Source organism: Trachypithecus francoisi, unplaced genomic scaffold (genome assembly GCF_009764315.1).
Source record: "Trachypithecus francoisi isolate TF-2019V2 unplaced genomic scaffold, Tfra_2.0 Lachesis_group3, whole genome shotgun sequence".
Taxonomy (NCBI): domain Eukaryota; kingdom Metazoa; phylum Chordata; class Mammalia; order Primates; family Cercopithecidae; genus Trachypithecus; species Trachypithecus francoisi.
The window spans coordinates 147,792,504-147,806,559 of NW_022681468.1; the positions used below are offsets into that span (position 1 = coordinate 147,792,504).

Consider the following 14,056-nt stretch of genomic DNA (forward strand, 5'->3'; position numbering starts at 1 on the left):
ACAGCATACATCTTCCTTTGCCTAGATCACAAGACTAGATGTCTCTTTCTCAATCCAAACCAAATTTTCACTGAAGGTAGAAAACTGAGAGTAGTAGGAAAAAAAAGAAAACAACAACTGAGTTCTACAAAAGCAGTCAACACTTTCCTGATCACTTTCTTTTTATTTTCTGGAAGCTTCTTTACTAAATATCTACCTGATTATTCTGTCATCAGGAATAAGCATAACACTATATTAGGACCCCATGTGAGAAAACTTACGCATCTGAACCTGCAACTAGTTTTTCTCCAAAGCCTGGATGTTCTGACCTTGTGACAACACACAGGTCAACATTCCAGCTTGTTTTGTAACAGATATACGCCCTAGGAACATCATGTTTGCTATGGACTGGTGTCTTCCCAAAATTTACTATTAAAGCCCCAACCTACAATATGATGGTATTCAGAGATGAAGCCCTTGGGAGGTAATTAGGTTTAGATGAGGTCACGAGGTTGAGGAGATCCTCAGGAGTATATTAGTGCCCTCATAAGAAAAGACCAGAGCTGGGCGCAGTGGCTCACGCCTGTAATCCCAGCACTTTGGGAGGCTGAGACGGGTGGATCACGAGGTCAGGAGATTGAGACCATCCTGGCTAATACGGTGAAACCCCATCTCTACTAAAAATACAGAACATTAGCTGGGTGTGGTGGCGGGTGCCTGTAGTCCAGCTACTCGGGAGGCTGAGGCAGGAGAATGGCGTGAACCCGGGAGGTGGAGCTTGCAGTGAACTGAGATCGCACCACTGCGCTCCAGCCTGGGCGACAGAGCAAGACTCCATCTCAAAAAAAAAAAAAAAAGAAAAAGAAAAAAGAAAAGACCAGAGAGCTTGTGTACACACTCTCTCTCCACTATGTGAGGGCACAAGAAGAAGGGAGCCATCTACAAAGCAAGAAGAGAGCCCTCACCAGACAGTGAAGCTACTGGCAGTTTGATCTTGGAATTTACAGCCTTCAAAACTGCAAGAAATAAACATCTGTTGTTCAAGCTGCCAGCCTGTGGTATTTGGTGATGGCAGCCTAACACAATGTTGAATGAAGCTTGGTTCTGCTTCCTGGTTGTTTATTAAGGAGCAGATTGGGGAAGGGAATTGAGAGGGAGAAATTCAAAAATTAACAAATCTTGACAATTCCAAAGTTTCTGCTTTAAGGGTTTTAAAGGTGTAGCGGCAGGCAGGCACCAAGAGTGTTGGATTTATAAGAATCTGCCTGATCAGTGCAATTTGAGAACTGCAGCTGTGAGCTGAATACGATCCTCTTAGACTCTGGGCTGTCCCTCTCAACCTGAAATAAAAAGCTATCATTCTGAATAAGTGGATGTATGCAGCTTATTTTAAAACTTCAGATCACACTCATACCATATCTTAATGTGCAATCTCCTTGAAACACCCATCTCATCCCAGGAACCATTTTTAACAGTTCTTTGTTATTTAAAAACAAATTTTTTTTTGAGACAGAGTCTCACTGTGTTGCCCAGGCTGCAGTGCAGTGGCATAATCTTGGCTCAATACAACCTCTGACTCCCAGGTTCAAGCAATTTTCCTGCCTCAGCCTCCTGAGTAGCTGGGATTACAGGCATGTGCCACCACACCCAGCTAATTTTTGTATTTTTGTTTTTTTTAGAAGTGATTCTCCTGCCTCAGTCTCCTGAGTAGCTGGGACTACGGGCACACGCCACCATGCCTGGCTAATTTTTGTATTTTTTAGTAGAGATGGGTCTTACTATGTTGGTCAGGCTGGTCTTGAACTCCTGACCTCGTGATCTGCCCACCTTGGCCTTCCACAGTGCTGGGATTACAGGTGTGAGCCACTGCACTCGGCCTAATTTTTTCTTTTTTCATGCTGTCTTTGCCATATTTTAGGTCAACTTTTTTTGGACAGTGTCTCACTGTGTTGCCCAGGCTGCAGTGCAGTGGCACAATCTTGGCTCACTGCAACCTCTGCCTCCCAGGGTCAAGCGATTCTCATGTCTCAGCCTTTGGAGTAGCTGGGATTACAGGCATGCATCACCATGCCTGGCTAATTTGTGTAATTTTAGTAGAGACAGGGTTTTGCCACGTTGGCCATAGCTGGTCTCGAACTCCTGGCCTCAAGCGATCTGTCTGCTTTAGCCTCCCAAAGTGCTGAGATGATAGGCGTGAGACACCATGCCCGGCGTAATAGAGGCTCTTTCACTATGCAATGAGCTGTATACAAGATGCAGGCAACATTAGCGATCACCATCACCTCTGTTGTCCCTAACAGACTGACAGAGGGTATGAAACCTTACGTGCCTACTAGTCATCTCAACACCACATGACAAGGAGGACATTAAAATGGAGTTCAGTGCAGAATTTCAGGGTGATCTCCCGAAATATATATTTGCATACATTTGCCTGAGATCAGTGCATGCAGATTCCTCATGTGGTTCCAATATTTCTCATACCTGAGCATGGAGTCTGTTCCAAGAGGTCCTCAAAGTTCTCAGTCCTGGGAGCTACGTTGCTGATGTCCCAGGTAATCTGTCCTTGTTTATCAGGCTCCTCAGCTTCCTTTTGAGCCAGGTGCTGTCTTGTGCTGAGATCCTGTGGCTCCTCCTGGACTGTGGTTTCTTTGCCTTTGAAGGTTGCTGGGCTCTGGTCCTGGCACCTGACCTGAACAGCATTGTCCCTCACTTTTTCAGGATCCAAAAAGAGAAATTGATCTACAGTAATGTAAAATGGCATATGTGGGTGTCCACCGCAAACTGGTATCATGCTGTGTTGAGATTTTTCATTTTGGCTCACCACTGATATTCCGGGTGATTTTGCCTCATTTACTTCACCTCAGCATGTCTTCATGACCAGGTGCTCAACATACTAAGCATTCTCAAGGATGGATAGGGATTCTTGCTCTGACTATGGACAACTACAACTCTCTCAGGTTAGACACAATGGAAACAGGAAAGAAAATGAGACAATGACAAGAAAAACACAACAGGAAGTTCTTGACATCTGGTTAAGGCCTAAAGACTCCTGGAAGGCCTCTGGTGGACTTGATGCATTTCCTGAAGCCGATTGCTTCTGCTGACCCTGAATAGAGTGGTTTGGCCGGGTGTCAGGCTATTAGATCACATGCAAACAGTGGTTGGCTCTCCAGGAAGGAAATTACTGCTGTCCCATTTTTTTTCCCCATGAACGGCTATCAAACTAGGCTACAAAAAGATATATAAACAACATGTATAAATAACAACATAAAAGGAGATCTGAATCAGCATTAGAGGACCTACGGCTTTGGGGGTTCCATAAGCTGAGAACTCAAATGTATCAAAGATACTAGGCAAGGAGGAAAACTACTCCAGAAAGATGGGTGGTATAAGAATCAGCACTAGGTTTTGGAGAAAGGCTAACTGCCCCATCTGTGCAGCTAAGAGAGATGAGCTAAGTGTACTGCCATAATAACTATGTTGTAGAAGTTGAGGACAGGGGATGGGGATAGAGAACACAGAACTATTGATATAAATCTATCTCATATTTTGAATTTGGGCAAGAAAGTTATGAAAGAAGACTCTATATGACAAAAATCTCTAGAACTCCATAATGAAGCTAGTTTTCCTCACTGTACAATTATTCTTTCTGTTTGGGAATAAAGTTTGGACCCATTTCTAAATTAAAGGCCTTACGATTATTATGGAGAACCCACTAATGTCAGCACAGCGCTGCAGGGCAGGAACTATGGTAGTCACACGGTTCACAGCTTTGCCATGAACGTCAACTTCCCAGAACCAGGACTTGTTAGTGAGTTGGTGCAGTTATTATCCAAGCAGTTACGGGACCCAGACCTAATGGCCTTAACTGTCTTTCAGTGATATGGATTACCAGTTAAGTCAGATAGGTCTCAGAGGCCTTAGAAACCCAGGATGCCTTTAGAATGCAGGGCGGATCTGAAAGTGAGGGTCAGGTTGAGGGCATCAGGTAGTAGTGCACAGTCACACGTCCTAGCACAGTCCATAGTGCTTCCTCTATGAATGGCCCATCTAAAGTAACATGGCAACTTCATGGGTGAGAGAAAGCACTTAAAATATACTTCCCTAACCCTCTCACTAGGCAAAAACTATGAAGTGAAGCAGCTCTAGTGAAGCAGCTCAGGTAAGGGAACACTTGTTACTTGGGTTTTCAACTGCATAGTCCTTTTGCCTGTCCCCTGTTCCCCCTGGCCCACCTGCATTTTGAGATTTGGACATACCCTAAATTTGTACCTTGCTCAGGCTACAAATGCAACTGGGCATTGTGTAATAGTGTTAGAAAGCACGTGGGTGATAGCGTCTGACAGATGCAGGAGAAAATTTTGGTTACTAAATGTGAGACTCTGGGCAAGGGATTTTCTAGACTTCATTTTCCTTATCTGAAAACTGGGAAAATATAATGTATCTCTTAGATGTGTTATGAAGACTAATAAAAAGGAAATAACATTTGTAAGACATTTAGGAAAACATCTGATACACAGACAATCTACATACTGATATTACTATAACTATTACAATATTATTACTATAGATGTGAAAAGATGACATTCATTTTTTCTTTCTTTTTTTTTTGTGAGGGAGGGTCTCGCTGTGTCACCCAGGCTGAAGTGCAGCCGCACTCTCATGGCTCACTGCAGCCTCTACCTCCCAGGCTCAAGAGATCCTCCCATCTCAGCCTCCTGAGTAGCTGGGGCTACAGGCATGCACGACTGTGCCTGGCTAATTTTTTGTACTTTTTGTAGAGATGGGTTTTCACCATGTTACCCAGGCTGGTCTTGAACTCTTGGGCTTGAGCAATCTGCCCGCCTCTGCCTCCCAGAATGCTGGGATTACAGGCGTGAGCCACTAATCACTAAAAGGCCGATATTCCTTTTCTAAATGAGGTTTACTTTTGAAGCATACATAGCTTTAATTGGCTTTTGTGGAAATTTACCTCATTCAGCCCCAATAAATACAGAAATAAATGATTCTCTGTAGAAAATACTTCCATCTCACCTTACTTGCTTCATTGATGATTTGGAACCTGGTGCTGTCTTCATCTGTTGTGACTGAGTCCAGTAATGCCTGATAGGTGGACTTCTTGGAAAGCCACTGTTTCTGACGCCTATAGATAAGGAGTATGCAGATGCTTGGTAATTATTTGTGATTGTCAGTATCCAACAGACTATATTATCACAGGGAAGTCATTAAAATTCACTATGATATTCAGGGAATTTCAGGGCACAAACAGCATTAGTACTATAATAAAGTGCTAATGAAGAACTTTAAGGCCGGGCGCGGTGGCTCAAGCCTGTAATCCCAGCACCTTGGGAGGCCGAGACGGGCAGATCACGAGGTCAGGAGATCGGGACCATCCTGGCTAACATGGTGAAACCCCATCTCTACTAAAAAAAAAATACAAAAAACTAGCCGGGCGAGGTGGCGGGCGCCTGTAGTCCCAGCTACTCGGGGGGCTGAGGCAGGAGAATGGCGTAAACCCGGGAGGCGGAGCTTGCAGTGAGCTGAGATCCGGCCACTGCATTCCAACCTGGGCGACAGAGCGAGACTCCGTCTCAAAAAAAAAAAAAAAAAAAAAAAAAAAAGAACTTTATTATTAGAGTGCTAATAAGATGAGTATTAGTAAGAACACTAATAAAATTGATCAATATAACGTTGCTCAAAGAATGACATCTTGTCTCCTTCCTTGAGATGGTGGGGCAATTTTCATAGATGACGGTTGTGAGCTTGTTAATTTCCCTCCCTCTTTCCATGAAATGGACTTTAATAGTAACTAAGTCATTTCTAGTGGAAATTCAATAGAATCTAGTCATTTAACAAGGTTACCAGGCATTCACTGTAGACTTCCCTCTAGATACCTGTTCAGAATTAAAATAATACACGTTTCTTCCTATTGAACAGAGAGTGAATATGTTAGAATATTCACTGTATAACACAATTTTTGGTAATTTCTATACTGTATAACACAATTTTTGATAATTTCAGTTTCAAGATCACATAAAGACTTTTTTTTTAAAACGAAGATTACAGCCGGGCGTGATGGCTCATGCCTATAATCCCAGTACTTTGGGAGGCCGAGGTGGGTGGATCATCTGAGGTCAGGAGTTCAAGACGAGCCTGACCAACATGGTGAAACCCCCTCTCTACTAAAAATACAAAAAATTAGCCGGGCGTGGTGGCGCATGTCTGTAATCCCAGCTACTCAGGAGGCTGAGGCAGGTGAATCACTTGAACCCAGGCAGTGGAGGTTGCAGTGAGCAGTGATTGCGCCACTGCACTTTAGCCTGGGTGACAGACGGAGACTCCGTCTCAAAAAATAAATAAATAAAATAAAATGAAGATTTTAAAGGCATATTTTTTGTAGCTCTGGAGAAACAGGCAACCTTTTTTTTTCTTTGAGATGGAGTTTCACTCTTATTGCCCAGGCTGGAGTGCAATGGCATGATCTCGGCTCACGACAACCTCTGCCTTCTGGTTCAAGCAATTCTCCTGCTTCAGCCTCCCAAGTAGCTGAGATTACAGGTATGCGCCACCACGTCTGGCTAATTTTGTATTTTTAGTAGAGACGGGGTTTCTCCATGTTGGTCAGGCTGGTCTTGAACTCCTGACCTCAGGTGATCTGCCTGCCTTGGCCTCCCAAAGTGCTGGGATTACAGGTGTGAGTCACCTCGCCCAACCAGGCAATCTTATATAATGGTGATAGGAGTACAAATGGTATAATTCCTATGGAGGGAAATTTGGCAATACTTAACACATTTCAAATGCCTTTACTCTTTGACCCAGTAATCCTAATCCTAGAAATGTATCCTATAAATACACATGCATGTGTAGAAAATGACCTATGTATAGTTCTTCATTGTGGTAGTGCTATTTTAGCAAAAGATTAAAAGCAACCCAAGGGTCTAGCAATAAGAGACAGACTGAATATCTACCCCATGGAATATTATGCAGCTGTAAAAAGGAGAAGCAATCTCCATGCACTCATATGAATTCCTCCTCAGAACAAACTATAAAACAGGAAAAAAAAACCTATTTGGTATAAGAAAGGGGTGATAACAAAAGAGAAAGGGAATAATATAAAAATACATGTATTTACAAAAAGAAATGCTAGAAAGATCAATAAGAAATGATGGAATTTGGTTATTTTGGACAAGATGAGAAATGGGTAGAATGGGACAGGAGTGGAAGTAATATTTTTCAATGTATACCTCTTTATATTATTTTTGAACCATGTAAAAGTGTATCTATTCAAAGCATCAAAATTTAAAAACTAGTTTAAAAATACTTTGGCTTTTAAAATAAAATAGCTGTTTACCGAAAAATTTAAATACTTCAGGAGTAAATGTATAAAGTTAAAAGCGAGTCTCCTGTCTGACGATTTCCTTAATTATTAAATTATCCTTTCCTTGGAAAGTCTATCAGTTCTAAAAAATTTAATAAGTATCAATTTTGAAATACTGTCAAGAAATGTTTTGATCTGGTTACTATATTTATCTTCCTTACCTGTAAAATGCGATCTTGTTGCAGTCTCTGAAAATGTTTTTATCCACAGCTTCATCTTCAACGCTAAATAAAAAGACATTTTGAGAAATTTATTTTACACAGGGCTTGTGAGTCCAATTTTTGTACCTTCTCCAACTACAGTATAAACATGCAAAATAAACCTTTGGCGTCTATTCTGCAATGCAAAATTGTGTCATGGTCATAGTATAACATAATAGCACATTATGCTGCAGAACAATAGCCTTTTCTAAATCCTCTGAGGTAAACAACAAAACATCAGGTTCTGGGATTACTCCGAAAGTAATGGGAAAAGATCACTGTCACTTAACAGGACATATTCTTTTGAAATAATGACTGAAGGTTATGACTGCAAAAGTAAAATGTGAAGGAGCAAAACCAAAACAGCATCCCAAAACGAACAAACCAAAACCAACAAACCAGACAAACTAACAACCATAACCCACCCACAGATTTATTCAACAAAATATTTTCAGAATATTCTTCCTGGGTGCTGGGCTCAGAGGAAGATATGGACTGTGTTCAAGCTGTCAGTAAGAGTTTTACCAAAAATCGCAATATAAGCTGAAAAATGCTTTAATAGAGGTGCAAGGTGCTAGAATAAGAACAGAACAGACGTAGAAGGGGAATTTCTTGCTTTTTAAGATGAGGTGACAATCTAGGGGCCATGTTTTTTTAAAACCAAGTTTCCAGAAGAGCCGTTTCTGGAATAAAACATGAATGAGATGTATGTGTATACTGCAGTTTGAGTATATGTATTTAAACTAGCCTCCATCTGATTAAAACAACTACAGATTATAACGAGAAAAAAAATAACACTGGCTTTCATGCACCGGTGTGGCCGAATGCATCTGTAGTCAGCATGTCCATGATTACGTAGAAAACTATGACTGAACACAAATGTCGAAATATTATGAAAACGAGCCCAGGCATATATACTTGGCCATACTAAAAAACTGTCCTCCACTGAACTCAGTCTTTGTCTGTTTATTTTATTTAAAAAATTTTTTTGAGACAGGATCTCGCTCTGCTGCCTCGGTTGGAGCGAAGTGGCATGATCTTGGCTCGCTGCAACCGCCGCCTCCTGGGCTCAGGCTACCCTCCTGCCGCAGCCTCTTGAGTAGCTGGGACTACAGGCCCACATCACCATGTCTGGCTAACTTTAAATTCTTTTGTAGAGACAGGGATTCACCATGTTGCCCAGGCTGGTCTTGAACTCCTGGGTTCAAGCAATCTGCCCACCTACAGGCCTCCCAAAGTGCTGGGATTACAGGCAGGAGCGACCCGGCCCAGTTTATTTTAATCAAGTGTACAAAGATTGGAGAATCTTTTGTTTCCTTTTTATAGCTTTGAAGAATTAACTCTGGGATGACATAGGAAGGGGGTGGTTATAGTTGAACTTGGAAAGCAACATGCCTGAAATTCATGTGTTAGAGTTCTGATTGCAGCTTTTCCACTGTCAATGTTATTTAACCATCCCTTTTTTTGGAGACAGGGTCTCACTTTGTTGCCCAAGCAGTGGCAAGATCACAGCTCACTGCAGCCTCCAAATCCATCCCCCTACTGGTCTCCCAAGTAGCTGGGACTTCGAGGGGGCGGGGAGGGGGTTTCGAACTCCTGGACTCTAAGCGATGCTCCCGCCTTGGCCTCCCAAAGTGCTGTGGGATTACCTGCTTAAGCCACTGCACCCGGCCTATTTAACCATCCTGAAAGTATTTTACAAGATGCTATTAATTATCAACTAACTCCCTGCGAATTGAGAGAAAAGATAAAGATGAGCAAATACCAAATACACAAATAAGAAGTGCAATTTAAAAAAATCAATGAAATCTTCAAAGCCAAAATGTTTTCAGGTACTTTCAGGTACTATTCCCTGCTTCTAGGGACCCTGGGGTCACTCGCTACAGAAGCACTTGGCCTTTACCTTATTTCCTCTTTCTCAGCTGCTTCCATGGCTTCTCTGTCACTCCGACCAGCTCCCAGCTCTCAGGACAAGCGCCCTGGGCGATCTTTTTAAAAAGACGATTGGATGTCTTTCTAAAATTACAACCAGCACTTCACCGTCAAGTTTCTGGAAAGGGAGTCCCCTCCAGATCCTCATGGAGTGACAAATCTTGACTCTTGCTCCTGGAATTTTTCAGGCCCAAACTAGCGTTTCTACAATGATTTATTTGGCAAATTTGTCTTGATTATGGGTGGCTGAGGAGGAACATGCTTTTGTTAGGAACCGAAATTGGCCAGCGGTGAGGGCGTGTACGCAATGAGTCCTAGCGGGTAAAAATCAAGAGCGTGTGAACCCGGAAATGCCGAGACGGCCTCCCCGACTGGGACGAAGCATCTGCAGATGTACCTCAGTGGCGGGGTCACGCCACAGATTTTGAAAACTGACCCTCTCTGTCTCCGTTTTCGGTTAAGAGTGGCAAGTGCCGGCAGGGTCTTTGCTGGAGGTTAGGTCTCCGGCCAGATTCTACTGCAGCATCGTACTCTTCAGGGCTAGAAGGGGCCTTTGAAGGTTGTTACACTACCCAGTCTAGGAATCGCGTATACTCCACCACCGCCGAATTCCAGCCTTTGCTTAAATACCACCCAAACCGGAGAACTCACTGCTAGACGCCAATTGGGCAGCCAGACTTAGTGCTTTTCCAGACTTTCTGGCCCCAATGTCTGACACCGACTTATAAGGTATGAGGGGCTGGGGCGAGCGGGAGAAGTAAAGAGCCAAATCCTGCACGGGGTGCCTGTCTGGTCCCAAAACCTTTAAGGGCTGGGACAGAGAAAAGACTCAGGCCGGGCTGGCATGTAGCGATCTCCCAAACCCAGCTGACTAGGCGCCAACTGAGTGACGCTTGCGCAGTAGGTCCAAAGTCTCACGGCGCAAAGACGACTGTCTGAGGGAGGGGCCGCTACGTCGCACAGCAAACCAGCCCCGCGACGTTTCCAGGACCCGGATAATCCCGCCCCCAGAGGAGAGCCGGAAGAAGGCGGGACGAACCGGAAAAGGGTGAAATGCTTTCGGTAGGCACTCCACGGCTGTGAAGATGGCGGCGGCTGCGTGGCTTCAGGTGTTACCTGTCGTTCTTCTGCTTCTGGGAGCTCAGCCGTCACCACTGTCGCTTTTCAGTGCGGGACCGGCACCCGTAGCTGCTGCCGACCGGTCCAAGTGGTGCATTCCGATACCGTCGGTGAGTATTCACTTCACTAGCATCTGAACCTAGAGGAGCAAGGGGAGGGGCTACGGCGGCCCAAGGGGTCCATGAAGGTTCCGCAAAAGTCTCTTCAAAAGGGGTGGGGTTGCCGGGATGGTCTGTGTGGCTGGCCAACTGGGACCCACCTCCCTGGAGGGGAAAGCCGCGCACTGATTAGGCTAGCGGGAATGTCAGGGCCACTTCAGCAAGACAGGAGTGGTGGAGCGGCATCTCATCAGAAAAACAGAACTTTCAGTGCCTGACTTGAGATGTAAACTTGATGTACAAACGGAGAGTTGTTTATGTTTCAGGTTATGTTTCACAGAGTCCAGTGCCCCCGGGTTGGATAAGAAAGATACGTAAATAGAGTCTTCATTTCTTTCTTTCTTTTTTTCCCCCTGCACTTTTTGGTCCCTGAGTAATCCTGCTTACGAAATGATTCGACTTCGCTTCAACTTTGAAATGGCTATTCTAAGCTTTACTGTGTAACTAGAAAGCAGAGAGATTTTAAAAATGTTTTAACATGGGAGTGGTTAAAATGGAAGAAATAGTACTTAAAATTTAATGTGGTAAGGCTAATCTTTCATTGGGATAAATAACTACATGGGTTGACCCTTTCTGCCCCTTACCCATTTTAAACCTTGATTCAGTAACAAAAACCAGATGCAGGGAGGAAGTGCTGAAAACCATTAGCCCCATTAAACTTACGTTGGCCTTTTTGTTTCATTCTGCCCTGCTCACTGATTGTAATGTCCAAATCTTATTTGGACTTTTGTATATGGCAAACATTATACCTTTTGTTCAGTGGTGAAGATTTTCAGGTGTTCAGTTAGGTTTTTGCTTATTACTAAAGTGGTTAATACTTAAGTCTTTTTAGATTTGAAAATAAAACTCCGGTTATCTGCACACAGAATAGTTCATTTGAAAAAATGATTGGTTATTCTGAGCAGTGATTGGTGAGTAAAGGGAATGAACTGATTAAGGGGTACATCCCATAAAGATTTTAAGTTAAGTTGGAATTTCTAGCAGCCTTAGTTATATGATGCTTTGGTAATTGAAGCCACCTGAGGCTAATTATCTTTCCTTTATCTTTTCAGGGGAAAAATTATTTTAGTTTTGGAAAGATCCTCTTCAGAAATACCACTATCTTCCTGAAGTGTGAGTTTTTGAATTTCATGAAGTTTTAATTTGAATTTTAAAAATTCCTAGGTAATGTTTTAAATTACCTATTTTTAAAGTTCTGAAATCTAATAGTCTGGTATTATCTAGGTATAAATATTTTTAGGATTACTAAGGTCCTTTCACTGAATCATCTTCAAAGTACTTGTGTGAACTTTGTTTTCTTCTGTTTTTCTGGCGTTTACATTGCGTATATACGCTATATATATTATATATGTTTATATATTATATGTTATATATTATATATTAATATATACATTATATACATTACATATATTGATATATGTGCTATATATACACATTGAATATTCAGTCACATGTCAGTCGAATTACATTTACAGTTGATACGTTCTGAGAAAAGCATCCTTAGGTGATTTTGTCGTGCAAACGTCGTAGAGTATACTTAAAACTGGATGGCATACTTAAAACTGGATAGCACTACATGCCTAGTCTGTATGGAACAGCCTATTGCTCCTAGGCTATAAGCGTGTATGACATGTCATTGTGCTGAATACTATAGGTGGTTGTGACACAATGGTAAGTTTTTGTATATCTCAACATAGGAAAGTAGAGTACAAATACGATATTACAATGGGACTCCCGTTGTATATGTAGTCTTTCATTTACTGAAATGTTACGTAGTGCATGACTGTGATTATGTTGGGGTTGATTCCCTGCATGGTTGTTTTAATCTGTTTTGTGTAGATTAAAGAGGTTTTACTCTTGTGTGCTTGTTAAATGTTTACTGAAAACATGACCTAGGTTTGTCAGGTCATTGGCTGTGAAGGAATATATTTAGTAGATCTTTTATTTACAAAAGGAGTGTTTTACTGCCTTGGAAAGGAAGCTCAGATATGATCAAGAAATAGAAACAATGTAGAACAAAACTGGTTTGTCTAGTGGAAAAATGACTGTGTCTGAATCTAAAGTATCCCATTGTCTGTTAAATAAAGGTTCCTTTTAGTTCTGAAACTGGCTTTAATTTACAGAATAATTGATCGTGGGCAGCTTTATTTCTAGATGAGGGATAAAAATCCTGATGATAGATGTGTGTTTCTATGCATACTGTATTCACGGAAGTGCAAAATTGTAAGTCATAGTTGGATGATTTTATTCTTTTCAATTGTTAAGTAAGTAACTATTACTTATTGCGTAGACTACAGGGAAGTGGTAGAAAAATGTTCTTCCCTCATCGAGCTTACATTCTAGTGGGAGTGAAAGCAGCAGGTAGAATTTCTCTGAAGAATATATGCTATGTCCATGTATATATAATCAGTCTCCTGACCAATGACTTACATTTGATTTAGATCAAATCTACTCTGACACTGGCCTTGTGAGATTGGTTTACTAGGTAACCTAGGAACCCTTGTCTTTTGGAATGGTCTGACAGCCTGTTTGCTGTTCTATTTTTTTATTAGGTCCAGTCTTTTTTTCACTTGTAGTTTGATCTAGTGGTGTTTTGCCAAGTTAAACCAACTGCTTTTTTTTTTTTTTTAAGATGGTGTCTCACTCTGTCACCCAGACTGGAGTGCAGTGGCGTAATCTTGGCTCATTGCAACCTCTGCCTCCCAGGTTCAAGTGATTTTCCTACCTCGGCCTCCCAAGTAACTGGGATTACAGACATAAGTCTCTATGCCCGGCCCCAACTGCATATTTTGAAGTGTTTATATTTCATTGTTTTTGGAGGATTTGAGGCACTTTATTTTTTGTTGTTGTTTTTTGAGACGGAGTTTCACTGTGACGCCCAGGATGGAGTGCAATGGCGCGATATCTGCTCACTGTAACCTCTGCTTCCCGGGTTCAAGCGATTCTCCTGCCCCAGCCTCCCGAGTACTTGGGACTACAGGCGTGTGCCACCATGCCGGCTAATTTTTATATTTTTAATAGAGATGGGGTTTCACCATATTGACCAGGCTGGTTTTGAACTCCTGACCTCAAGTTATCTGCCTGCCTTGGCCTCCCAAAGTTCTGGGATTACAGGTGTGAGCCACCATGCCCAGCCTGAGACACTTTAACATTTACATTATCTTTTTCTTTGTTATTCCTGTGCTTTCTCATATTTACCAGTTGTCTTTGATTTTCTACTTTTTGGGGAATGGTATGTAGCTTTCCATGGAATAGCTGTAACCGTTTTTATTGTCTCTTAGAACCATTCA

The 14,056-nt window shown here is 42.2% G+C and overlaps 2 protein-coding genes across 8 annotated transcripts in view; one reads left to right on the forward strand and one right to left on the reverse strand.

Moving 5' to 3' along the window:
- GANC (glucosidase alpha, neutral C) overlaps positions 1-10,648 on the reverse strand; it is a 104,778-nt gene extending 94,130 nt beyond the window's left edge. The window contains exons 1-4 of one of the 3 annotated variants that reach the window (XM_033190421.1): positions 10,529-10,648; positions 9,461-9,573; positions 7,519-7,581; positions 5,014-5,122 (exon numbers count right to left, since the gene is read on the reverse strand). In XM_033190421.1, coding sequence (XP_033046312.1) covers positions 5,014-5,122; positions 7,519-7,581; positions 9,461-9,489 — 201 coding nt within the window. In that variant the 5' untranslated portion in view covers positions 9,490-9,573; positions 10,529-10,648. Of the gene's footprint in view, positions 1-2,460; positions 2,669-5,013; positions 5,123-7,518; positions 7,582-9,460; positions 9,804-10,528 lie in introns of those variants that run through there. The other 2 variants (XM_033190423.1, XM_033190422.1) reach the window with 2 other exon arrangements.
- Positions 10,389-14,056, forward strand: part of TMEM87A (transmembrane protein 87A) — a 67,519-nt gene continuing 63,851 nt past the window's right edge. For 3 of the 5 annotated variants that reach the window (XM_033190432.1, XM_033190433.1, XM_033190436.1), the window contains exons 1-2: positions 10,420-10,718; positions 11,819-11,879. In XM_033190432.1, coding sequence (XP_033046323.1) covers positions 10,575-10,718; positions 11,819-11,879 — 205 coding nt within the window. In that variant the 5' untranslated portion in view covers positions 10,420-10,574. Of the gene's footprint in view, positions 10,719-11,818; positions 11,880-14,056 lie in introns of all 5 variants that reach the window. The other 2 variants (XM_033190435.1, XM_033190434.1) reach the window with 2 other exon arrangements.